Source organism: Clinocottus analis, unplaced genomic scaffold, assembly GCF_023055335.1.
Source record: "Clinocottus analis isolate CAN_PGR_092001 unplaced genomic scaffold, fCliAna1.0.p SCAF_51, whole genome shotgun sequence".
NCBI lineage: Eukaryota > Metazoa > Chordata > Actinopteri > Perciformes > Cottidae > Clinocottus > Clinocottus analis.
The window spans coordinates 271,000-297,708 of record NW_027176209.1 but is presented as its reverse complement, the minus strand read 5'-3'; the positions used below and the strand labels follow the sequence as shown (position 1 = coordinate 297,708).

General features: G+C 51.7%; 4 protein-coding genes across 5 annotated transcripts; 1 reads left to right on the top strand and 3 right to left on the bottom strand.

Moving 5' to 3' along the window:
- Positions 1-4,998: 4,998 nt before the first annotated feature.
- On the bottom strand, positions 4,999-11,155 carry rasl12 (RAS-like, family 12). Its single transcript, XM_068601586.1, has 5 exons — positions 10,987-11,155; positions 10,375-10,431; positions 9,943-10,016; positions 6,711-6,905; positions 4,999-5,663 (listed from the first exon to the last, which is right to left on the bottom strand). Exons 1-5 carry the CDS (start codon positions 11,093-11,095, stop codon positions 5,340-5,342), a joined length of 759 nt encoding a protein of 252 aa, XP_068457687.1. The 5' UTR covers positions 11,096-11,155; the 3' UTR covers positions 4,999-5,339.
- A 624-nt stretch (positions 11,156-11,779) lies between these two features.
- Positions 11,780-13,807, top strand: kbtbd13a (kelch repeat and BTB domain containing 13a). Its single transcript, XM_068601541.1, has 2 exons — positions 11,780-12,057; positions 12,253-13,807. Exons 1-2 carry the CDS (start codon positions 11,780-11,782, stop codon positions 13,805-13,807), a joined length of 1,833 nt encoding a protein of 610 aa, XP_068457642.1.
- Positions 13,808-14,120: 313 nt separating this feature from the next.
- Positions 14,121-19,147, bottom strand: ubap1lb (ubiquitin associated protein 1-like b). Its single transcript, XM_068601576.1, has 6 exons — positions 19,035-19,147; positions 18,512-18,617; positions 17,599-18,225; positions 14,910-15,059; positions 14,656-14,757; positions 14,121-14,542 (listed from the first exon to the last, which is right to left on the bottom strand). Exons 2-6 carry the CDS (start codon positions 18,614-18,616, stop codon positions 14,408-14,410), a joined length of 1,119 nt encoding a protein of 372 aa, XP_068457677.1. The 5' UTR covers position 18,617; positions 19,035-19,147; the 3' UTR covers positions 14,121-14,407.
- A 2,134-nt stretch (positions 19,148-21,281) lies between these two features.
- pdcd7 (programmed cell death 7) lies at positions 21,282-24,637 on the bottom strand. 2 transcript variants are annotated; one of them, XM_068601581.1, is made up of 5 exons: positions 23,544-24,637; positions 23,155-23,293; positions 22,639-22,869; positions 22,468-22,555; positions 21,282-21,880 (listed from the first exon to the last, which is right to left on the bottom strand). In XM_068601581.1, exons 1-5 carry the CDS (start codon positions 24,537-24,539, stop codon positions 21,748-21,750), a joined length of 1,587 nt encoding a protein of 528 aa, XP_068457682.1. In that variant the 5' UTR covers positions 24,540-24,637; the 3' UTR covers positions 21,282-21,747. The 2 variants fall into 2 exon arrangements, with proteins under 2 accessions (XP_068457682.1, XP_068457681.1); XM_068601580.1 differs by lacking the exon at positions 22,468-22,555.
- Between the last annotated feature and the right edge of the window lie 2,072 nt (positions 24,638-26,709).

Below are 26,709 nucleotides of genomic sequence, written 5' to 3'. Positions count from 1 at the left end.
ACTAGAACTGCTCAAAATGAAAGTTATGAAGTCTTTATGAAGGTTAATAAACATCTACAACCCAGTGTGACTCAGTGAGGCCGTAAAGACTCGTGATGATGTTTTAGGACTCACCGTACTCAGACCCAGTGAGGAGGGGTCAGAGGTCAGGGGTCAGAGGTCATCCTCGTGCAGCTGTAGTGTTCCTGTTCCTCCAGACTGAAGGTCATCGCGTCCTCTGCAGAGGTGAACTCTGTCTCGGGGAACTTCTTGACTCGTCCTCTGCAGACATGTCGGCCGTCTGGATCTTCCTGCTTCCTCTGCTGCTCGGTAAGTCTGCGCTTCATCCGGACACGTTCAGACTTTCTTTAAAGCTCGACAGCGTCTCACCTCCCTCCCTGCAGAGGCGCGAGCGTTCCTGATCCTCAACGCGCGCGGCGGCCGCTGCCTGGAGGCGTCTGCGGCCGCCGGCCGCGTCCTGCTGCGGCGCTGCGACCTGGACTCGGAGGCCCAGCAGTGGCTGTGGCTGCGGGGCGGCATGCTGATGAGCGTCCGGTCCTCCGGGTGCCTGTGGGCGCGGCAGGGGGAGCCGGTGCAGACCCGGTCCTGCGGGGTTCTGGGGGCCGAGGCCGCGGCCGCGCTGTGGGACTGCGACGGCGGCCGGCTGCTCAGCAGGAACTCGTCCATGATGCTGGCGGCCGACGGACCGACGCCGGTTCTCTCCCGCGACAGCAAACTGTCAGCGTGGAAGTCTCTGGACGAAGGAGACGTCTGCCAGGAGAAGCTCAGTAAGTCACAGAGAGTCCAGAACAGAGATCGTGCTGCTGCTGGCGGTGGTCCTGCACAAGGCTGAAAGGAGGTTGCAGGTTTGATGCTGCGTCACTGCAGATCTAGAGGCAGCACAGAGCAGCTGATCTCCTCTTTGCTTTGCAAGAGCTGGATCAACACACAGCGGAGAGATGGAGTGTGTCTGTAGAGGGAAAACTCGTCTTCCTGTCAAAACATTGTGTATCTTCATCTCATGGTGACAATAACTTGATGTTTGAAGGTCTGAAGAACTGGTGAAAGGTTCATTTACTGTTGAATGATATAGAAAATATATGAAAAAAACATGAAACTGAAGCTGTTCTGTGTGACATCATGCAAACAACCAGTGAACTGACTTTGTTGACAGGCGTTAATAAAGTGTGTTCAGTATCAGGTGTGTAACGGTGCTGCTCTGCTTCCAGGATCCAGGAGAGCGTCTGACGATGCAGACGAGTTGGAGGCTGCAGAGAAGCAGACGGGCGGCGCGGCGGCCATGACGGACGACCAGAGAGAATACCTCCGCTGGTTCTACCGCACGGAGGACCGTGAGTGCTGCTCGCTTCACGAGAGGTTGAGTCACGAGCCGCTGGTAGCCGCGCTGGCTGCTGCTGCTAGCTGCCCGCTGTAGCAAGCCAGCGCTGCTGCTAGCTGCTCGCTGTAGCAAGCCAGCGCTGCTGCTAGCTGCCCGCTGTAGCAAGCCAGCGCTGCTGCTAGCTGCTCGCTGTAGCAAGCCAGCGCTGCTGCTAGCTGCCCGCTGTAGCAAGCTAGCGCTGCTGCTAGCTATCTGCTGTAGTAAGCCAGAGCTGCTGCTGAATGCCCGCTGTAGCAAGCTAGCTCTGCTGCTAGCTGGCCTCTGTAGCAAGCTAGCGCTGCTGCTAGCTATCGGCTGTAGCAAGCCAACGCTGCTGGTAGCTCCCCGCTGTAGCAAGCTAGCACTGCTGCTAGCTCATGACTGACGAACAGTGAGGGGGCGTGTTTTTTGACATAAAATTAGAATTTCTCAGAATTACATAAATGTCCATTTCATCTATTAAAATTCTGAATATCTTTGAACATATTGTTTATTTCTAAAGAGTTTGAGCTGCTAGTTCCTGGTTTCTGTCCCAGAGCCCCATGTAGCATCTCCATGTAGCATCTCCATGTAGCATCTCCATGTAGCAGCTCCACATAGCATCTCCATGTAGCAGCTCCACGTAGCAGCTCCACGTAGCAGCTCCATGTAGCATCTCCATGTAGCAGCTCCACGTAGCATCTCCATGTAGCAGCTCCATGTAGCAGCTCCACGTAGCATCTCCATGTAGCATCTCCATGTAGCAGCTCCACGTAACATCTCCATGTAGCAGCTCCACGTAGCAGCTCCACGTAGCATCTCCATGTAGCAGCTCCACGTAGCATCTCCATGTAGCAGCTCCATGTAGCATCTCCATGTAGCATCTCCATGTAGCAGCTCCACGTAGCATCTCCATGTAACAGCTCCACGTAGCAGCTTCACGTAGCAGCTCCATGTAGCATCTCCACGTAGCAGCTCCACATAGCATCTCCATGTAGCAGCTCCACGTAGCAGCTCCACGTAGCAGCTCCACGTAGCATCTCCACATAGCAGCTCCATGTAGCAGCTCCACGTAGCATCTCCACGTAGCATCTCCATGTAGCAGCTCCACGTAGCATCTCCATGTAGCATCTCCATGTAGCAGCTCCACGTAGCATCTCCATGTAGCAGCTCCACGTAGCATCTCCATGTAGCAGCTCCACGTAGCATCTCCATGTAGCATCTCCACGTAGCATCTCCACGTAGCATCTCCACGTAGCAGCTCCATGTAGCATCTTCATGTAGCAGCTCCACGTAGCATCTCCATGTAGCATCTCCATGTAGCAGCTCCACGTAGCATCTCCATGTAGCATCTCCATGTAGCAGCTCCACGTAGCATCTCCATGTAGCAGCTCCACGTAGCAGCTCCACGTAGCATCTCCATGTAGCAGCTCCACGTAGCATCTCCATGTAGCAGCTCCTTGTAGCATCTCCATGTAGCATCTCCATGTAGCAGCTCCATGTAGCATCTCCATGTAGCAGCTCCACGTAGCAGCTCCACGTAGCAGCTCCATGTAGCATCTCCACGTAGCAGCTCCACATAGCATCTCCATGTAGCATCTCCACGTAGCATCTCCACGTAGCATCTCCATGTAGCAGCTCCACGTAGCATCTCCACGTAGCATCTCCACATAGCAGCTCCATGTAGCATCTCCATGTAGCATCTCCACGTAGCATCTCCATGTAGCATCTCCACGTAGCATCTCCATGTAGCATCTCCATGTAGCATGTAGAAGCAGGATCCTGGCGCTACAAGAGTTCTCGTGAAGCGCTGCACTGTCGTCTTCATGAGCTGTGCGTCTCCTTCCTGTTGCAGCGACCTTGTGGACCTTGGTGCTGCTCGGTCTGGCCTTCGTCTGCCTTCTTGTCGGGTTCCTGCTGCTGGGGATGGGAGCCATGGCCAACAAGTACGTCATGCTCATGTCAGCGCTCTGTCACATTGATGTTTTAAAGACCGGAGAGTGACGCTTTCTGTCTCTTTTCCCTTCAGGAACAGAAGGAAGATTGCAAAGTACAAGGCGGCGGCGGCTCAGAGGACTGAGGAGCTGCAGAGCGTCTCGCCGCTCAGCGACCGCAGCGGCTGCAAACCCTCGCCGGCGCTGGACGGGCGCATGGAGGGGAGCAACGGGGAGCTGAGCGAGCTGAAAGCAGGAAGCGTCCTGCTCACCTGGAAAGACGGCAACACGTCCTGCCTGTACGCTCCTGATCCCACCGAGGAGGAGGAGGAGAACCGGCAGGAGAACCGGGAGGAGAACCGGCAGGAGAACCGGGAGGAGAACCGGCAGGAGAACCGGGAGGAGAACCGGCAGGAGAACCGGGAGGAGAACCGACAGGAGAACCGGCAGGAGAACCGGGAGGAGAACCGGCAGGAGAACCGGGAGGAGAACCGGGAGGAGAACCGGCAGGAGAACCGGGAGGAGAACCGGCAGGAGAACCGGCAGGAGAACCGGCAGGAGAACCGGGAGGAGAACCGACAGGAGAACCGGGAGGAGAACCGGGAGGAGAACCGGCAGGAGAACCGGGAGGAGAACCGGCAGGAGAACCGGCAGGAGAACCGGCAGGAGAACCGGGAGGAGAACCGGCAGGAGAACCGGCAGGAGAACCGGCAGGAGAACCGGCAGGAGCTGTCAGCCGCTGAGCCGACGGAGTGAAGCGCTCGCAGCTGGTGTGAAGGCGTCGGCCTGCAGCCTGAAACCAGAAGCTCCAGGTTGGAGGATCTCCTCCAGCGAGTGTTGGCACAGAGCGAGAGGGAAACAGCGAGCGAGTAGCAGCTTTGTCACCAGGAAGATGCTCCTTCTTTTGGCTGAAACTAAAATCCGACATTTTCATGCAATGTTTTGTTTAAAAAAATTAAAAAGTGTTGATTTAAAATATCTTTTCTGTCCTGATATGAAGCTACACGTCCAGGTGATGGCCCCATGTGTCCACTTCACACACACTCACACACACACACACACTCACTCACACACTCACACACACTCTCTCACACACACACACACACACTCACACACACACACACACACACACACACACACACACACACACACACACTCACACACACACACACACACACACTCACACACACACACACACACACACACACACACACACACACACACACACACACTCACACACACACACACACACACGCACACACACACACACACTCACACACACACACACACACACACACACACACTCACTCACTCACACGCACACTCACACACTCTCTCTCACACATACACACACACTCACTCACTCACACACTCACACTCACACACACACACTCACACACACACACACACTCACTCACACACTCACACACTCTCTCACACACACACACACACACACACACACACACACACACTCACACACACACACACACACACACACACACACACACTCACACACTCACACACACTCTCTCACACACACACACACACACACACACACACTCGCTGATGTATCGACCAATCAGAGGGCTGATGTATCGACCAATCAGAGGGCTGATGTATCGACCAATCAGAGGGCTGATGTATCGACCAATCAGAGGGCTCAGTCCATCAGGAGGAGAAAGATGATGTCTGGAGAGATTAAAGTCAAAGTCACTTTTATTTGTCACTTCTTCCATCTGTGTAAACTCTTTAAACAGTTTCTCTCTTCTGTCTGACATGAAGTGAATGTCAAGTGATGAAGTGATAAAGTGCAAAAAACTTTAAAAGTAAAAAATAGAACAACAGTATATTATATTGTATATCATAGAGTCTGCAAATGTGAGCAGTTCATACCAGAAGAGGACATGAATATGAATGTTTTGGCTCCGGTGCTTCAATATATTAGAGCAAAAACCTTTAGCTATGAGTATGAGTTATGTCTCTTCATGAGACAAGATGAGTTACAGTGTTCATGCCACCGTCGTTATCAGAATAACTTCATGAGGGACAACCGGAGGAACCGGAGCGAGTCAGAAGATCTTGAAGCCCTTGAGCAAGGTGCGCGTGGCCGCCCTGCGTTTGCTCTGAGCTCTGGACGTCTTCACGGTGACCAGCTTGGCGGTGGCGGCGGCCGGCAGCTCCTTGTAGCACGGCGTGGTGAAGGAGGGGACGGCGAGCGCCGCCCTGTCCTCGCTCACGTAGACGGCCGGCGCCGGCGGTCCGGCGCCGCGCCGCGCCCTCCTCACCGCCTCGTGGAAGACGCGCTGCACGGAGAGGAAGTCCAGACAGGCCGACGCCTCCAGGAACAAGCAGCCGAAACGAGACGCCAGCAGCTCGCCGTCGCACTGACTCACCTGTCTGAGAGAGAAGAGATGACACCTCATCACACTCCATTCAGCCGAGGCCAGAGAGACTCACAACGAGCTCCTTCAACATGAGCACAAACTCACAACAACAAGAACCAGCAAAGCACAATGAAGTCAAACTGCAAAGTTCTGTCAGTGAGAAACATTTACGAGATACTGAAGAGCTGCTGCTGCGCTGGCCTCCTCAGTCAAGATGTCGTCGAAAAAGATGTGTTTTAGCTCATGGAGGAAGATGGAGACACTTCCTGACGCCGAGGAGGAGCTCGTTCACCGTGGAGCAGCCAGGAAGCAAACCCTCCAGACTTTCTTTACCCGATGAAGCTCCGTACTCTGACACGTGGCCGTGAAAGCCAACGTGACATCGCACACCTCCACGTGACATCGCACACGTCCACGTGACATCGCACACGTCCACGTGACATCGCACACCTCCACGTGACATCGCACACGTCCACGTGACATCGCACACCTCCACGTGACATCGCACACGTCCACGTGACATCGCACACCTCCACGTGACATCGCACACGTCCACGTGACATCGCACACGTCCACGTGACATCGCACACGTCCACGTGACATCGCACACGTCCACGTGACATCGCACACGTCCACGTGACATCGCACACGTCCACGTGACATCGCACACGTCCACGAGTAACGTGTGCAGGATGCAGAAGGGAAGCGGTTTGCTAGCGCGTCTGCTAACAGATAGAATAGCTTCTCAGCACTAGCTAAGCCAAGCTAACCACGGCTTACTATCTGCTGTACATCTTTCACATTTAAACACTCAGCTTCTTTTAAATCCAACAGTTTTATTTACCCATAGTTCAGTTCTGCTCACATTAGCTACGCTACGTTAGCTTAGCGTCTAGCGATGGCTTCCTTCTCTCCCTCCTGCTCAGCGTGTCACATGTTCAGCTCTTCATCTGCCTGCTTACATCAATGTGTGTCCTGCAGCACGGTGCATTGACTACTGCTCCTGTGTTCATCACACACAGACACACACAGACACACACAGACACACACAGACACCAGCCTGTATCGGTCCATGTCCAGCTTGTTGCCCAGCAGGATGATGGGCGTCTGCGGGTTGAAGGTCTTGCCGTGCAGGGCGAGCGTCTGCAGGTACGGCCGGCAGCCGCTGAAGCTCTGCAGGCTGTCGATGCTGTAGACCACGAGGAAGCCGCTGGCCCAGGACAGGTAGCGCTCGCTGTTCAGCGGCCCGTCCTGCACACACACAGGAGGCAGACACACACACTGCACACGCCTGTTCTCTCGCTGGGAACAAAAGTTCCATCCTTAAAGGAACCTTTAGAGCGATTTCACTTCAGAACTGGAATATAATGTGTGTATGTTGACGTTGGTGCATAGTCGTTTACCCAGGATGCTTTGCAGGAAGACCTGGCCCTACTCTGCCTCTGATTGGCTACTGGCAGCTGAACGCTAATGTTAGCCTAGCCTTTCGCCACAAAAAAAAAATTAGGACAAACAAATAATAACAATAATAATAATTAGGACCCAAAAAAAAGGACAAAAAAACAATAAAAAATGAATCAACTTTTTTTTCCATTGATTTGAAAAAAGGCAAAAATAAAAAAATAAAAAAAAGTTTCCTGTTTCATTCCAGGAGAGAAACGTGTGGAAGCCCATTCCCGCCACACACACACACAAAAAAAAAAAAAAACATGTAAGCAACACGTTATTTCATCACTTTGGTTTTACAAACCTTCATTTAAATGAAAATATGTATTGTTCATACAACACAACAAGTACAAGCCACACCCTAACCTTTTCTTTTGGTCCTAATTTATTTATTTTTTTGTGTGGCGGGAATAAGAACTTGACTAAATTACAGTTACAGCTTAAATATAACTGTAGCTAATATTTGTACACACAAAGTACTTTGTAAAAACTAAGTTTTTTCTTTTTTTGACCCTGTTTTTTTTTTTTTTTTGTCCAGATTTATTTATTTTTTTGGTCCAAATTATTATAATTTTTTTTCTCTGGTCCTTTTTTATTTTCATCAACAAAAAAAAGAAAAGAAATTGTTGCGGAAAAAATTTTCTCCTGATTTTTTATTTTTCCGTCCTACTTTGTTTTGTGTGTGTGGTCTTCCATATGACTTCCAGTGGCACGCTGCACACACAGGTTTGACACACAGTCCCAGCATGCATCTGTGTTACACTAGCATCATAGTTTAGTTTGTGTTGTTCTGATAGTTGTGTCACTTCTGAATTGTGTGGTTCAGTCTTTGTGCACGTGTTGCGTTTGCCTCTTCTCTCAGCTGCAGTTCCTGTGTTCCACCAGCAGGCGTCAGGCAACGCCCACAAACGGGCTGCGTGTTGTGTGTTGACGTGTGTTGTGTGTTGTGTGTTGTGTGTTGTGTGTTGTGTGTTGATGTGTGTTGTGTGTTGTGTGTTGTTGTGTGTTGTGTGTTGTGTGTTGTTGTGTGTTGTGTGTTGATGTGTGTTGTGTGTTGTGTATTGATGTGTGTTGTGTGTTGTGTATTGATGTGTGTTGTGTGTTGTGTGTTGTTGTGTGTTGTGTGTTGTTGTGTGTTGTGTGTTGTTGTGTGTTGATGTGTGTTGTGTGTTGATGTGTGTTGTGTGTTGTTGTGTGTTGATGTGTGTTGTTGTGTGTTGATATGTGTTGTGTGTTGTGTGTTGTTGTGTGTTGATGTGTTGTTGTGTGTTGATTTGTGTTGTGTGTTGTTGTGTGTTGTGTGTTGTTGTGTGTTGATGTGTGTTGTGTGGTGTTGTGTGTTGATGTGTGTTGTGTGTTGATGTGTGTTGTGTGTTGTTGTGTGTTGATGTGTGTTGATGTGTGTTGTGTGTTGTTGTGTGTTGTGTGTTGTTGTGTGTTGTTGTGTGTTGTTGTGTGTTGTTGTGCGTTGTGTGTTGATGTGTGTTGTGTGTTGTGTGTTGTTGTGTGTTGTGTGTTGTTGTGTGTTGATGTGTGTTGTGTGTTGTGTGTTGTGTGTTGTTGTGTGTTGTGTGTTGTTGTGTGTTGTTGTGTGTTGTGTGTTGTTGTGTGTTGTGTGTTGTGTGTTGTGTGTTGTGTGTTGTTGTGTGTTGATGTGTGTTGTGTGTTGTGTGTTGTGTGTTGTTGTGTGTTGTGTGTTGTTGTGTGTTGTGTGTTGTTGTGTGTTGTTGTGTGTTGTGTGTTGTTGTGTGTTGTTGTGTGTTGTGTGTTGTGTGTTGATGTGTGTTGTGTGTTGTGTGTTGTTGTGTGTTGTGTGTTGTGTGTTGTTGTGTGTTGTGTGTTGTTGTGTGTTGTGTGTTGTTGTGTGTTGTGTGTTGTGTGTTGTGTGTTGTGTGTTGTTGTGTGTTGTGTGTTGTGTGTTGTGTGTTGTGTGTTGTGTGTTGATGTGTGTTGTGTGTTGTTGTGTGTTGTTGTGTGTTGATGTGTGTTGTGTGTTGTTGTGTGTTGTTGTGTGTTGTTGTGTGTTGTTGTGTGTTGTTGTGTGTTGTTGTGTGTGTTGTGTGTTGTTGTGTGTTGTGTGTTGTGTGTTGTGTGTTGTTGTGTGTTGTGTGTTGTGTGTTGTTGTGTGTTGTTGTTGTGTGTTGTGTGTTGTGTGTTGTTGTGTGTTGTGTGTTGTTGTGTGTTGTTGTGTGTTGTTGTGTGTTGTTGTGTGTTGTTGTGTGTTGTGTGTTGTGTGTTGTGTGTTGTTGTGTGTTGTTGTGTGTTGTGTGTTGTGTGTTGTGTGTTGTGTGTTGTGTGTTGTGTGTTGTGTGTTGTGTGTTGTGATGGTTATCAGCATCTTCACTACAGGAGACTTTCTTTGTCTTGAGGACTTTAACCTGTTAAACTGTTGAACAGTGTTGTCTCCAGACCTCTGATCCTGTGTGAGTCCTCATATGAACCCAAATTAATTACAATACTTGTGTTTATTGTTTGTATTTGTTCAGCAAAGTCTTGGAAAAAATGTATATCTGCAAAAAAATCTGTTTTAAAAGATGTTTTGATGGTAACTATGAACATCCAGCATGATATGAACCAGATTCTCCAAAAAGCCTCCTGGAGCGTCAATAAGACCTTTATGGAAAGATTAGGACCTAAAGAATCAGAACCTGAACAACAATCACAATAAAACAAAGACTTGTCCTGTTAGGAAGGAGCTTCAGTCAAGAAACTGTGTCATAAATATTTTAAGCCAACAGATTGTCTGAATGGGGCATGCTGGGACTTAAGCTGTGGTTTCCTGAAGGTTAAACTGCACATCTTGCTCAGTGGTAGCGTCCTCCTCCCTCACTGGGGTTCATACCTGGTCACAGGTGTCCATCACTCTCACGGTGACGGGCAGCTGGTCCACCGTCTCCTCTGACGAGTAGACGTCCTCTAGACAACGACACAGAGCAGCGTTACAGCTTCAGCTCCTCGAACGTCCTGAAGCTTCACTGTGCACAACAACGTGGGGAAGTTTCTCTGAGCTCACCTGCAGGATTTATGACATCACAACTTGTGCTCATCCAATCAGAGTCCAGTGTGAAACACAAGGTGAAGTCTGCTCACAAAATGGTGTTTATTGTTAAAGGGACTGAGGACATGCAGCGCCTTCATTTGGACACATGGTGGCGCAATAACTTCAAGTCTAACTTCCAGAGGGGATGAGGAAGATCCAGGTGAACAGGTGTGTGTGTGTGTGTGTGTGTGTGTGTGTGTGTGTGTGTGTGTGTGTGTGTAGCAGAGCGCTCACCTAGATGAGGGTCGTATTCACCGATGAAACGCTTTGTGAGGAATTTGACCGTCAGCGCTGTGAAGAAAGGAAACAGCGTGAAGGTCTGAGGGAGCGAGGGGGCGAGGGGGCGAGGGAGCGAGGGGGCGAGGGGGCGAGGGGGCGAGGGGGCGAGGGGGCGAGGGAGCGAGGGGGCGAGGGAGCGAGGGGGCGAGGGAGCGAGGGGGCGAGGGAGCGAGGGGGCGAGGGGGCGAGGGGGCGAGGGGGCGAGGGGGCGAGGGAGCGAGGGGGCGAGGGAGCGAGGGAGCGAGGTCATGGAGGTCCTGAGAAAACCACGGCTCCACAAACACACACATGCTCCTGCAACAACACACTCATGAAGCACACACACACAACTGGATGCTGCTCAACTACTAAATGCACACGGACCAGAAGAGCAACTTCCTCTGAAGACAACCAGCAACTCGTTGCTCTTACGAAGCTGATTTAATATATAATAATCAAAATGAGTCATAGCGAGCGGTTACTATTCACTAGCTGATGTACAAACGTGAGAAACAGTTACTAAACAGTCAGAATCTGCTTCAGTCTGACGTCCTTCATGAACTTCAAAGCAGTGAGGAGGGTACAGACCTGACTTCCCGCAGCCCGGCAGGCCGAGCAGCACCAGGTTGCACTCGGCGGGCGTCCGGTCAGCGGCGGCGGCGCCGCTCGGCTTTCCTTTCCCGAACATCCCCGACATGCCGACCTCCAGCTTCACGGCTTCTCTCTGCAGCGACGGCGCTGAAGAGGAACTCCTCTGAGGCGGAGTCCTTCTCTTGTTGTTCTTGGACTGGTCTTCAGAGGAGGAGGACGGTCCCACGAGGAGCCCAGTGGACTGAAGCTGCTCGCAGGCCTCTGGGAGGAGGAGCAGTCCCGTGAGGAGCCGGCGCCGGCCCGCTCCATTTTAGGGAAAAGACTTCAAAGTGAGCTTGTAAAAGCTGTAAAGTTCACTGAGCTCATCCCTCAAAGGTCTGTTCCTGCAGCTCGAGCCCGTCATGCAGACCGGTTCAAGCTTTTGGCCTCCGAGAGATTCCTGAACGTCCACTTGGACGGATTCCAGCAGAGGTCAAAGGTCAAGGTCACTGTGGCGTAACTCAGTGATTCACACGATAAAGAGAACATTTTAACACAAACAGCTGGCAGGATGAACAGATGAAGCGACGGCGTGTTGGACAGACTGAGTATAAACTGCTGACATCATCGGGGGAGAGGGGGGGGCTCAAGAGGAGGGGGGGGGGCTTTATATGTTAGTTCAAAAGATGTAAACAGGGGAGTCAGAACACACATTTATTTATTTGGGTATCTTCTTGTGTGTAATGATTAAAAGGTACTAATGATACTCCAGTAAAGGTTACACGTCTCATGCATGTCCTGCATGTCCCGCATGTCCCGCATGTCCTGCATGTCCTGCATGTCCTACATGTCCTGCATGTCCTACATGTCCTGCATGTCCTACATGTCCTACATGTCCTGCATGTCCTGCATGTCCTGCATGTCCTGCATGTCCTACATGTCCTGCATGTCCTGCATGTCCTGCATGTCCTACATGTCCTGCATGTCCTGCATGTCCTACATGTCCTGCATGTCCTGCATGTCCTGCATGTCCTGCATGTCCTGCCCCCTCTGGCCCTCAGGGGAACGATCTATTGTTCCAGTTGGACGGTTCGTGCGGCTCGAGGACAAATCCTCAGCTGCTCCACAACCGTCAGCCGAAGACAAAGAGCAAAATGACTGCCAGCTGCATTCTGCGGCTCCTCTTTCTCCTCTGGCTGCATGTCATCATAAAGGACTTGAACCGTGTCACACGTCCGGCTGCTATGTATAGAGTCAGCTCTAAGCCGGCGTCTCTCTGGATAGGAGCGTCTCAGTCTCACGGGCAGAGAACACCACTGATGAGCGGCGCTGGCGTCTGGTCGAGCGTTTCAGCTGGAATGTAGAGAAGATCCAACGCGTCGAGGCGGCGATGGAGCCCGACAGCTGGCCGAGCTGCAGCCAGCGGCCAGCGGACAGCCTGCGGGTCAGCATCGACCGCAGCTCCTTCACGGTGGAGAAGCGCCTCCTGTCCAAGAACTGCGAGTACTTCAGGGCCTTGTTCCGGTCCGGGATGAGGGAGTGCCAGCAGGAGGAGGTCCGCCTGCAGGGCGTGGGGGTCCTGGGCTTCGTGGTCCTGCTGCGGGTGCTGAGCGGGGAGCGGCCGGCGCTGAGCGGCGACCAGATCGTGGAGGCCATCGAGTGCGCCGCGTTCCTGCAGGCGCCGGCGCTCACCAAGCACTTGACCTGCATCCTCAACTCTGACAACTGCCTGCTGGTGTACCACACGGCGGCGACGTACGGCGTGCGGGAGCTCTCGCACAGCGCGGCCTTGTTCATCAGAGACATGTACGGCGACCTGAAGGAGGACGCGCTCGCCTTACCCGGCGAGCTGGTGGAGTACGTGGAGTCCCTGCCGCCCAGCAGCTACGTGGCCGTGTGCAGCCACGCGCCGTCCGGCGAGCGGCTGCAGGACCCCCAGAGGACCGTCTGCCGCCTGGACCAGGACGGCGGCCGGTGGAAGGTCCTGACTCACCTCCCCGCCAGCGCCAGCACCACCATGGCGGGCGTGGCCGTCCTGGACAACAAACTCTACATCGTCGGAGGAGTGCACGACGTGAGCAAGAAGGTCGTGGAGAGCGGTTTCTGTTTCGACCCCGCGGCCGACGCCTGGTCCACCATCCGCGGCTCCCTGCAGCTCCGCTACAACTTCACGCTGATCGGCCACGAGGGCGGCCTGTACGCCGTGGGCGGGGAGTCCGACAGGAAGCCGCTGTCGTCCGTGGAGAGGTTCAGCGCGTCCGAGGGCAGCTGGGGGTTCGTCGCCCCGCTGCCTTGCCCGGCGGCCCTGGTGGTGTCTGCTGTCGCCATGAACAGGATCTTCATCTGCCTCTGGAGAGGCAAAGGCGCCACCGACATACACGAGTACGTGTCCGAGCGGGACCGGTGGCTTCTGGTCACCACGCTGACCCGCGAGCACAGCTACGGCCTCCACATGGTGGCCCACCAGGACAACCTGTACGTGGTGCGCAACGGGCCCTGCGACGACTTCCTGCTGTGCGTGATGGACCGCTTCAGCCTGCGCTCGGGCCAGTGGACGGCCGTGTCGGGCCAGTACGGGAACAGCAAGGGCTCGCTGCTCACCGCCGTGGTGCGAGGAGACTCCGTGTTCACGCTCAGCCGGCAGGTGACCACCGAGTACGCCGTGGAGGAGGACAGGTGGAGGGTGAAGCGGGAGATGGGGGGGTTTGGCAGGATCGGATCCATTTATACGTTCCTGATGAGGCTGCCTGGAGCCCCTGAAGGCTCCACCGAGGGGACCGCTGAGGGTCAGCGGCAGAACGCCAGAGGCTCCTCCCCTCAGTGCTGTGGTCGCCTGTAGGACGCGGTGGCTCCAGGTTTGAGGCTCTCCGGGTCACATGAGTGGATCTACAGAAGAACTCTGCTTGCAGGTGACAGGTGGAGGTCCTGCTGTGCTCAGAGTTCCTGGAGCATGAAGCGTTCATCCATGGTTCTGCAGACTGGCGTCATCGGAGGAATGTCACAGAACGATGTGGCAACGCTGACTTCCTGCTCGGGGACAAGTCCCTGATGGATCCTCAGAAAACAAGCGGAGATGTTTCCTCTCAGAGAGTTAAACACAGACAGAAACCTGCCGACAGTTTATGAATCATAATTAAAGACAGAACACGGCCTTCTGGATGCTAAAAGACTTCTTTAATAAATCAGAGTTCAGCCTCTCAGACCTCAACACCATGTTATGAACAGGATGAACATATGCAATATGTCAAGTCATCATCATCATCATCATCATCATCCATGTTCCACAGTAAATGAACTTTAAATGTACCTTGGGTGAAGGCCACGTCATCTTCAGTTCTGACACTTTGATGGACGACATAAAGTTCTCTGTGAATCCTAATAAAAATCTTAGCAACCTGAAATCATACATGTGAGTAAGGTGTGTGTGTCTGGCTCTGCATCACAACACGCGTGTCATCAGCTCCTCCAGCGCTCGCTCCCGGTGGTTCTCGTGCACCAGCAGAACCTCCTTGATGGCGTTCTGCTGGAAGCCCATCTCATGGAACTGAGCCAGCAGGCGGAGGAACTCCTCGGCCTGAGAGGACGACATCATCCTTTAACACGACGTCATCCATAACAATACATCAGAAGGAAGGAGGCGGGTCCTGTTGCCTGTGATTGACAGGCCGCCGCCATGGCGACGCTCACCTTGGCTTCACAGTTGTGAAACATCTCCAGAGCTTCTTCCACCAGGAGAACGTCAAAGCCCTTCAGACAGAGCCGGTCACAGGCCAGCAGGTAGTGCAGGAGCTACACACACACACACACACACACACACACACACACACACACACACACAGTTTATTCCCAACATGCTAACGAATCATATGAGCTAACACGAGTGTTAGAGCTGGTTTGGGGGCGGAGCTGCTGACCGTCCAGGTGAGTCACTGCTCGCTCACCTGATCCGGCGTCTGCCGGCCGGTCTTCTGCAGGGCGATGATGGCGGTGTGCAGCGGGTAACCACGAGCCGTGATGGCGCCCAGCAGCTCCCTCTCCTCCGGGGTCAAAGCCGACAGCAGCTCTGCTGACGAGTCAGCGCAGGAGGACTTCTGTACGGAGAGAGAGGTCACACCAGGAGAGAGAGGTCACACCAGGAGAGAGAGTGAGGTCACACCAGGAGAGAGAGAGGTCACACCAGGAGAGAGAGGTCACACCAGGAGAGAGAGAGAGGTCACACCAGGAGAGAGAGGTCACACCAGGAGAGAGAGAGAGGTCACTCCAGGAGAGAGAGTGAGGTCACACCAGGAGAGAGAGAGGTCACACCAGGAGAAAGAGGTCACACCAGGAGAGAGAGGTCACACCAGGAGAGAGAGGTCACACCAGGAGAGAGAGGTCACACCAGGAGAGAGAAAGGTCACACCAGGAGAGAGAGAGGTCACACCAGGAGAGAGAGAGGTCACACCAGGAGAGAGAGGTCACACCAGGAGAGAGAGAGGTCACACCAGGAGAGAGAGGTCACACCAGGAGAGAGAGAGAGGTCACACCAGGAGAGAGAGAGGTCACACCAGGAGAGAGAGAGAGGTCACACCAGGAGAGAGAGAGGTCACACCAGGAGAGAGAGAGGTCACACCAGGAGAGAGAGGTCACACCAGGAGAGAGAGAGGTCACACCAGGAGAGAGAGGTCACACCAGGAGAGAGAGAGAGGTCACACCAGGAGAGAGAGAGGTCACACCAGGAGAGAGAGAGAGGTCACACCAGGAGAGAGAGAGGTCACACCAGGAGAGAGAGAGGTCACACCAGGAGAGAGAGGTCACACCAGGAGAGAGAGAGGTCACACCAGGAGAGAGAGAGGTCACACCAGGAGAGAGAGGTCACACCAGGAGAGAGAGAGGTCACACCAGGAGAGAGAGAGAGGTCACACCAGGAGAGTGTGAGGAACCTCTCATGACCTTCCTCATGACCTTCCTTCCCTCTTCAGTGTGTGTGAACTCTTCCAGAGTTGCTGGAGAGGTGGAGCGTTATCTTCCAGGAGCAACACGTTGTGTTACACACCTCAGCCTGACAGGTGAAGTGTGTACCACTGACAGGTGAAGTGTGTACCACTGACAGGTGAAGTGTGTACCACTGACAGGTGAAGTGTGTACCACTGACAGGTGAAGTGTGTACCACTGACAGGTGAAGTGTGTACCACTGACAGGTGAAGTGTGTACCACTGACAGGTGAAGAGGAGCTCAGAGGACGTCCCCACAGACCAGCAGGTGTTCTTCATCTCATCATGTTATTACATCCCACTGAAAGTACACAGCTGCTGCTGGTGACCTCTGGTGACCTCTGGTGACCTCTGGACAGCGGGCTGGACGCAGGCAGCAGACTTTACGCGCTCTATTCTTAGTGTGCAGATCCCTTTGAAATGTGAATCGGAGAAAATGAATTGGTTGGGATGGATTTCCCCTCCCGGCTCACACAGTGTCGACATCACTGATCACCAACGTGAACGCGCTCCAAACGCCGTCCGGATGTGTGTGTGTGTGTGTGTTGTGTGTGTGTGTGTGTGTGTGTGAGATGCCTGACCCGGGCTTATGTGTGGAGGTTTATGGAGAGGCTCAGGAGAAGTAAAGCCCTGAGCTTTACGTCGTATTAATAGTCTGCTCCTGCAGAGCAGCAGGCTGACGCGCGGTGGATTCAGAGCATGAGCTCTCCCTGATCACCAGATAACGCTGCAGACGAGCCGGGCGGCCTGCAGCAGGCTTTGCTGAGAAGAGGGCGGAGTCACGTGATGTTGAGGACGACCATTTTGAAGCCTGGAGTTCAGCCATCTTGGTTTCTGCAACCAGAAGTCACCCGAGCGGGCGGAGCTAAGAGTAACCACGCAGTAAAACTCCTAGTCAACCTCATTTACATTTTACTTTTAAGTGTTCATTAATGTACATTGTCCCTCTTGAGAAAATAAACTTGAACTTGAAATCCATTTTAAGTCCCAGCATGCCCCATTCAGACAATCTTTTAGCATAAAATACGTAATTTTTCCATTCTTGAAGTGAACGACACAGTTTCTTGACTGAAGCTCCTTCCTAACAGGACAAGTCTTTGTTTTATTGTGATTGTTGTTCAGGTTCTGATTCTTTAGGTCCTAATCTTTCCATAAAGGTCTTATTGACGCTCCAGGAGGCTTTTTGGGGAATCTGGTTCACATCATGCTGGATGTTCATCGTTACCATCAAAACATCTTTTAAATTTTTTTTGCAGATATACATTTTTTTCTAAAGACTTTGCTGAACAAATCCAAACAATAAACACAAGTATTGTAATTAATTTGGGTTCCTATGAGGACTCACACAGGAACAGAGGTCTGGAGACGACACTGTTCCAGAGTTTAACAGGTTAAACTCGTCTCCTCAGTGAGGCGCGTGTCGTCGTGTCAGGACGTTTTACTGCCGGTCTGCAAGGAACAAGATCGCGTCCCTCACACGGGGATCCGATCAGTCGACCGCACGCACAGGTGGACGTTCTCCCATTGAGTTCAAAATATAACAGAATATAACAATAAAACCAGTTTTAATACCGTGCATGTCACCGAGCTCCAGCTCTACGTGTGGATGCAACAACAAGACAACACGACCCGCCTCGTGTCAACGTGTAACTCTCACCGTGTGTGTGCTGCTGTGCTGCACGCTGGGCAGCCGGTCCACTGCGTTGGCTCTGCTGGTGTTGGCGGCGTCCTCGTTGGCGGCGTCCTCCTTGGCGGCGTCCTCCTTGGCGGCGTCCTCCTTGGCGGCGTGCTGCTGCAGCGCGTCCAGCACGGACAGCGAGCACTGCCGCAGGTTCCTCCTGCGCTGGTGCGGCAGGCTGCTGAGGCAGGCCGGAGGGTTCAGGAGGTCCGGGACGAAGGCCCTCTGTGCTTTCCTGTGAGCGCGCTGACACGCAGCAGTGGCAGCAGCAGCAGTGGCAGCAGCAGCAGTGGCAGCAGCAGCAGTGGCAGCAGCAGCAGTGGCAGCAGCAGGGGGGATCTCTTCAGGCGACCCCCTGCCCTCGCGCAGCGCGGCCGGGTTGAGGCTGTGCGAGCGCTGGCGGGGGTTGGGCTCCCAGCAGTCGGAGCGGTGGCGGCTGGCCAGGCGGCTCTGCTGCGGGCTGCTGAACATCATCCAGTACGGCGGGCAGGACGGCCCCGACGAAGACGAGGAGGAGGAAGAGGAGGAGGGGAGCCGAGGCCGGTGCTGGCCGGAGACGCCGCTCTGCAGCCCGGCGAGCACAAAGTTCTCCAGACTGAACTCGTACTGACACACACACACAACACGTGAGAGACACACACACACGCACAACATGTTAGAGACACACAACACGTGAGAGACACACACACACACACACACAACATGTTAGAGACACACAACACGTGAGAGACACACACACACACACAACATGTTAGAGACACACAACACGTGAGAGACACACACACACACACAACACATGAGAGACACACGGACACGTTAGAGACACACACACACATGAACTGTGTGTGTGTGTGTGTGTGTGTGTGTGTGTGTGTGTGTGTGTGTGTGTCACCTCCGTGTCCTGCAGCCTGCTGAGGTAATCAGGGACGACCACCTCCACGTCTCCTCTGACTTCCTGTGAGGCGCCCTGCGGCATCTTCAGAGGGACGCCGTCCATCCTGCTCACACACACACACACACACACACACACACACAGACAGACACACACACACACACACACACACACACACACACACACACACACACACACACAGACACACACACACACACACACACACACACACACACACACACACAGACACACACACACACACACACACACACACACACACACACACACACACGGCAAACATTCTGTAATGTTCTGCTGTTCAATCAACAGTCTGTCTTAAATCAGTACAAAGTACTTGTTACAGCAGTAGACAGTACTTGTTACAGCAGTAGAAAGTACTTGTTACAGCAGTACAAAGTACTTGTTACAGCAGTACAAAGTACTTGTTACAGCAGTAGAAAGTACTTGTTGCTCTTTGTGAGCAACATGTTCTATCTTAAAATGATGTGTAAAGTCATCTCACCTGTGTTGTTGAGCTGCTGTCAGACGGCTGCCCTCACAGGTGTGTGTGTGTGTGTGTGTGTGTGTGTGTGTGTGTGTGTGTGTGTGTGTGTGTGTGTGTGTGAAGCTCAGACAGATCAGTAATCCAAGAGGACGTCAACAAAGCTGCTCTCAGAGCATCCTGTGAGCATGACGTCATGCTGTGTGGCGGTGCGTCACTAGAGGGCGCCGCCCCTTTTAACATTTTGAGATGAAAAAAAAAGAAGAAAAAAATTATATATTAGAAAAAATATATATATACCAAATAATTGAAATAGTAAATAGACCGTGTTGACGCGCTAGATGTGTGTGTGGGGCCGTAAGCTCCTGTTAACCACCACTTAGTTAAATCGTCATTCATCGTCACGGAGGAAAGCCCCGCCCCCTTTCTCGGGCGCCGGACAAACGGGAGTTAAAATGGCGGCGAGCAAACATTTCACTGTCGTCACGGCAAGAACAGCTTCTCATTGGCGGAGGAAAGTTGAATCTCCGGGAGCAGAAATGTGCGCCAATGACATCGCTTCTTATTTCAACGTGACTGGACTCTTCGTCCAATCAGGCACCTCTATTGTTCCCTCACTTCCTGTACAGCTCCTGTCTGTCTCCCGAAGAAACGTCACCAGCCTCCTCACGGATCAGTTTGAGTTCTTTATAGATTCAAACTGTTGTTTGATGAGAAAGGTCCATATTATTATTAAACTTCTGAGACGAAAAGCTCATGTTATGTATTCATGTAGTAATTCATAAGTTATGTATTCATGTAATAATGTAAGTTATGTATTCATGTAGTAATTCATAAGTTATGTATTCATGTAATAATGTAAGTTATGTATTCATGTAGTAATGTAAGTTATGTATTCATGTAGTAATTCATAAGTTATGTATTCATGTAATAATGTGTAAGTTATGCTGAGAGCATCTTACGGCTCACATGACTTGCCTCGCGGGCGCGGTGCTTTTCTGGTTTCCTACTTGTTATTCTACATCATTATCTTCTTCAAAAACCAAAACCAAAACTTTTCTCGTCTGCGAGAGGAAGCGCGTCATGTGGACTTGATTATGAACTTACAACCCGGATTGTTGACCGCACACAATGTCATCGTTTTTATTAGAGGAAGCTGTTGTGTGTGGATGTGCACTGCCTAGGAAGTAGTGGTTACAATAGCATGTTTAGCGTCTCATGAATGTGAGTCCTTTTATGTGAAACCCTGTTCTTAGTTTGGACTTTTCATTATTTATTCCCTTGCGGGAGGCGGGGCCTGTTTGATTGACGCGCTGCTTTGTGGGTCACCGGAGCATCCTGTGGACACGACGTGAGACCTCACGACACGCTGCAGCTCTTATGAGTCTTTTATTACAGCGATCATAAACCCTGCAGAGCCACAGCATCCCTCCCTCTATCCATCCCTCTCTCCCTCCATCCCTCCCTCCATCATCCATCCATCCCTTCCTCCCTCCCTCCCTCCATCCCTCCCTCCATCCATCCATCCCTCCCTCCATCATCCCTCTCTCCCTCCCTCCCTCCCTCCATCATCCATCCATCCCTCCCTCCCTCCCTCCATCATCCCTCCATCCCTCCATCCATCCCTCCATCATCCATTCATCCCTCCCTCCCTCCATCCATCCATCCATCCCTCCCTCCCTCCATCCATCCATCCCTCCCTCCATCCCTCCCTCCCTCCCTCCCTCCATCCATCCATCCCTCCCTCCCTCCCTCCATCCCTCCCTCCCTCCCTCCCTCCATCCATTCATCCCTCCCTCCCTCCATCCATCCATCCATCCCTCCCTCCCTCCATCCATCCATCCCTCCCTCCATCCCTCCATCCCTCCCTCCCTCCATCCATCCATCCCTCCCTCCCTCCATCCATCCATCCCTCCCTCCCTCCATCCCTCCCTCCCTCCATCCATCCCTCCTTCCTCCCTCCCTCCATCCCTCCCTCCCTCCATCCATCCATCCATCCCTCCCTCCCTCCATCCATCCATCCCTCCCTCCATCCATCCCTCCATCCATCCCTCCTTCCTCCCTCCCTCCATCCATCCCTCCCTCCCTCCCTCCCTTCATCCCTCCCTCCCTCCTTCCATCCATCCCTCCCTCCCTCCCTCCTTCCATCCCTCCCTCTCTCTCTCCCTCCCTCTCTCTCTCCCTCCCTCTCTCTCTCCATCCATCCCTCCCTCCATCCCTCACCGCTTTGCTCTCACTGAAGACAACAAACACAACAATGCAGAAATATACAGTTAGTTTAAAACAATGATTTATTGTCAGTCACAAGCAAAATCTCATGTTTTTATATATGTTTACATGTTGAAGAGAACCAACACACGATGAACACACGATGAACACACGATGAACACACGATGAACACACGATGAACACACGATGAACACACGATGAACACACGATGAACACACGATGAACACACGATGAACACACGATGAACACACGATGAACACACGTGTAGTGGACGTTACTCAAAGCACATGAGCGTTGTGTGTTTTCTGTTCTTCAGAGGAACACACGGCTTTGAAGACTTTGTTTGTTGTTGTTTTCTTCTGCGGCGTTGTGACCTCATCAGGTTTACATCGACACGAGTTCATCTCATTTAGATAACGACGTCAACACAAAGCTCCTAAACCCTTTAACCACACACTGGCTGCAGGATGTTGTGTAGACGGGTTGTCGTTCTGCAGACAGGAAGTCACTCCCCGTCAGCAGACAGCAGAGCGGAGGACCAGCTGGGGTCTGACGGCGCGTCTGGAAGGATCCATCCCTCAGGAACCGCAGAACCATCCGGATGATCCCCTGGAACCACAAACGTGTCCCACCCGCTCCTGAAGGAACACAGACACACAACTATTCAGCATGTCGACCAAACAGGAGTCACACACTTTGTGACCAGAGGATTAACCTCGACTTTAAACTAAATGTTCATGAGCAAACATTGTGTGAAATGTGTGTGTCGACAGTAAAAAGTGATAAAATGTAGTATTTAAACTAACAATGAGGATTCAAAGCATACAGTAAACCTTAAATGACTCAAATGAATGAGAGACAATAGTTTATTAAAAGAATAAACATTTATATAGATGCCTGTATGTATGCTGCTGACATGTTGAGCCTCTTTCTTTTAAAAGCAGATTTATTATTTAAACTAAATGAACGAGCCTTAGATTGTAAAAAGAAAGTCCTTTTTTTGTAATCAAACGTAATATAAATGCCTGACGAGACTTGTAAACAGAAACAGAAATGTAAAAAGCTTCTTTCTACAAATTTGGCAAGGGAACATTTTTCACATGGACTTTGGGGGTTTTAGTTTTCTATTTTTTTGTTCTTTTCCCTCATTCCAGTGTGTGATTGCAGACGTGTCGGTCCTCCTCCTACACATCTTGTGAGTCTGCATCATGTCGTGACAGTGAACCTGATCTGCAGCATTGCGTGCAGCGAGCGCTCGGCCTGCGTGTAGAACTCTCTGAAGGGCTGCAGAGGCGATCCAGCAGGAAGATCCTCTGAGGAACAACCACAGGTCACATCATGAGACGCGCCGCTGCGTGCGAGAGGACCGCGCGGCGGCCGCAGGACGGACTCTCACCTCCGAACAACATGGCGGTCGCTCTGCGTTTCCTCTGCAGGTGTCGCTCCCTCTCCTTCTTCATCCGTTTCTCCTGCTCTCTCCTCCTCTCCTCCTCCTGCTCTCCTTCCAGCATCACCATCAGAGCCTTCTCCTCGGCCGAGTACACCGCCGTCCTCTTCTTCATCACGCACCTCAGGCGCTCCAGCCTGCTGCTGAAGGCCTCGTCACACTGCTGCTCTGTGTCGATGCCTGACACACACACACACACAGACACACACAGACACACACAGACACAGTCGTGAGGATCCATCGCACAACAACAGCTGCAGCTTAACTAAAGAGACCACTTGTGACGAGTCTTTTCGTGACGAGTGATCGGGTTTGAAATATAAAGAGCAGCAAAACTCAGAGGATTGTTCTCCTTCCTCTCAGTGACCAGCTTCCTGTTTCACAAAGCAGGAGAAATAGTCTCAAGAAGCCCAGCACTGTCTGATCCCTCCTGCAGTGAGGGACGAGGAGCTGAACGCGTCTCACCTTTCCTCGCCGCCGCCTCCTTCCTCAGCCTGCGCAGCTTCTCCAGAGACTTCAGGATGTCCTGCATCCTCTTCACGTCCGCCTGCTTCTTCCTCACCTCGCAGAGCACGGCGTCTGCAGCCAGCTTCAGCTCCTGCTCCTGCGCACGCCAATACCACACGAACAACATATACACACGTTTATTCAAGACAACGGGCTCAGGTCAAACGCTTTTACTACGATATGTGAACACAAACCCTCAGACATCACCTGTCCAGCTCATGAAGGCTCCACAGCGTTTCTTTGCCACCATAACAAGCTCATCCATGGTGATGACACGCTGGACGACACCTCCGCCCCCTAGTGGACAACTCAGACATGTACTCGTAGATTCGCATCAAGAGGTTTACCTTCTTCTTCTCCTGCACCCGCTGCACCTGCTGCAGCCTCCAGGTGTTGATGGCCGCCTCCTTCTCCGCGATGCGGTCCTGTCGGAGCTGCTCCTCCACCAGGAGCTCTTTCCTGGCTCTCAGCCGCCGGGCCCTCCTCTTCGCGACGCGGGCTAGTTTAGCTCTCCAGCGGGCTACCCGCGCCCCGTCACCGAGGGTGTCGAGCTCCCCCTGGAGCTCCGTCTTCACGTTTAAAGCCATGCGGTACGAGTCCGCCCAGACGCCCTGGTCCTCCACGCTGTTCCCCAGAGCCTCGCAGCTCTCTGCCAGCCGAGAGACGAGCTCAGCCGCCCGGTACAGAGCCGCTCTCGGGTCCGGAGCAGAGCTGCTGGGTGGCGGCTGTTGTTGGGTCTGCGGGGCCGCGGGGGTCTTGTCTCTGCCTTGTAAGAAACGCCGGATCCACTGCAGATCCTTCCGCCTCTGCAGCGCGGTTTCGTCCTCGGGTCGCGTCGCTGCTCCCGGCCCTCTGTCCCGGTCCGCGCGGCCGAGCAGAGCGCCTCCTCTGCCGGAGAAGTCCTCGTATTCGCGCTGCTGGTTCTGACCGGGGTCCGAGTCATACCGAGCCGTCTGGGGACCGGGTCGAAACTGCGGGCTAAACGGGTCAAAGGTCGAGGTGTTGAACGGGTATTGCGGAGCGGCGGCGGCCGCGGAGGGGAAGCGTCCGGGCGGGCAGCCGAACGGAGGCGGTGGCACGGAGGGGTCGAACCCAAAGGGAGGGGGCCCTCCGAAACCCGCTCCTCCGTGAGACGGAGCGGGGAAATCGCATCTAAATCCGTACGGGTGGCCCTCGTATCCCCGTGCCGGTGCCCAGTGAGAAGCAGCGTGGTCCGGCTGCGCCGGTTCATGAGCCGCGGCGCCCGGCGGCAGTCTGCCCGCAGCGTACGGCTCCAGGTAGCCGCCAGTGTAGCCTCGAGGCTGCTGCGGGTCTGCCGCGGCGTGGTGATACAGGCCGTCCATGTCGGGACGGCACGGCACCGGGGCTCGGTACAGCAAAGACGTTAAACCGTTACATCCACTCCCGTCGCTGCTCAGCGGCCATGTTTCGTGCTGGTGGATTTCTTCTTCTTTTCTTTTTTAAAGGTTTATTGGCGGTTGGTAAAGAACTGTTCGGTGCATTAGCGCCACCAACTGGTGTGGAGTGTGAATCAGGACGTGCAGCAACAAAATAAAACAACAAAAACTGCCCCTGACAGTTTTTTTCTGTTTTTTGGAGGAGTTGTTCCTGATCCGATGCGAGGTCATAGGGATGTCTACGTGTACTTATTGTAAAATATAAAATATAAAATTAACTGAATTGAACGCATGTCTCCACAATCATCAGAACAGCGACCCCACGTGGCTCTGCTGTGTAACTACAACAGTCTGAATTATTCTAAATCCACCAGCATTCAATTTCAACAACTTTAGAACAGCTCAGGACAAACTTGTCCAAGTGTTACATCGGGTTTCAATGCTTTGCTAGATTAATATGACTTATATCTGTCTATCAAGATCAGAGCTGAAGAAAAATATATATATTTTTAAAGTTTTTTATCAATTCATAAAATGTACATCACCAACAGCACTGTGTCAAATCATTTTAGCCAGAAATAAAAATGAATGAATTAAGTCTGAACTTAATAATTAAATAGAAAGTTTGAGAATCTGGTAAAAAGAGAGGGAGAATAAAACAATGTAGAGAACACAGTGCTTTTGTAACAAGTGATATTCTGACTGCAGGCCTGCTGGAATCATTATGGCTCTTCACGATCACACAGAAGCCTCTGGACTTTGTTTTTTAAAGGGAATTCAGCTCTTTAAACCCCACCTGTGTGATTGCATCTGAATAAAACTGCAAAGGTTTTGAAACGAATGAAGTCATTCAATATTCCAAATGTTGAAGTCTGTTCGTTTGCTTCTAAATATGACAAAACATCAGAAACGCCTGTTAAACCTCCAGTGGAGTCTATTTAGCACCAGCGTGGTGGCGGCTTGTCACAGCCTTGGTAAATATGTGGATGTGTATTCAACATTACACGTGTTGATATAATCTGGGTGCTGTGACTTTGTGTAACAAAGTTGTACCAGTTGGAAAAAGAGACGCACAAGAAATGTGCTTTAAAACTTAAACGTGCTTCAAAACTAAAATAAGTGGTGTGAGTGATGGGCCACTTCTCCATCTTCCTCTTCATCCACAGTCCTGCGACATGTCATGTGTTATTTACGCTTCTTCATCCACTGACACATGCGCGCGCGCACGCACGCACGCACGCACACACACACACACACACACACACACACACACACACACACACACACACACACACACACACACACACACACACACCTCTGACATCCAAAGGACACGTTGAAATGCTCTAATGTTTGAAGTCGAACAGTCTTTGTTCTCTACTTGAGTTTTATACTTGTCCTCACGATCTGCACTCAGACTCATGGTTTCCATACCCAGCATGCAACACTCCTGATCTGTACTCGTGGTTTGGATGTTGTTTGCTGGTTTTTAGATCTTTTTGTATTTCATTCTTCCTTCATTTTAATCCAGAACACTGGAACTGCAGCAGAGCTGAAACGTTCTTGTAAGCTTCATGTTGGGTTCATGTTCTCACGTTGCCTCTGACACGTCAAGAGTGAGAGGCTCAGACGCACAGACGGATGAATCCGCTCATTTTTAAAATAAAACATCTTTCAGGCCTCGTTTCTTCTTTTTTTGCAGCGGTGAATCTGTTTTTGAGCGTGATTCACCAGCAAGACACCGACACGTAACTCCTTTAAAGAAGTTTACTGATATTATATTTTATTACCACGTGACTATAATGCACCTGAGATCAGAGTTAGTTTAGGTTCTGTTACTTAACTTACTGTTTTATTGTGCGCCTTCAACACCCTGACACACACACACACACACACACACACACACACACACACACACACACACACACACACACAACACGAGTGACAGCACTGATGTTCTCACTCTGTAGGTTCTGTTCCACGATGTCGTTCAGACTAATTCTCCCCTCTGGTTCCTTTCATGTGTGTTCTTCCTCTGCTGTCATTCATTCCTTCGTTATATGTTTAATCTTCTGTTACCAACGCAGAGTTAACATATTCATCTACAAACTATACC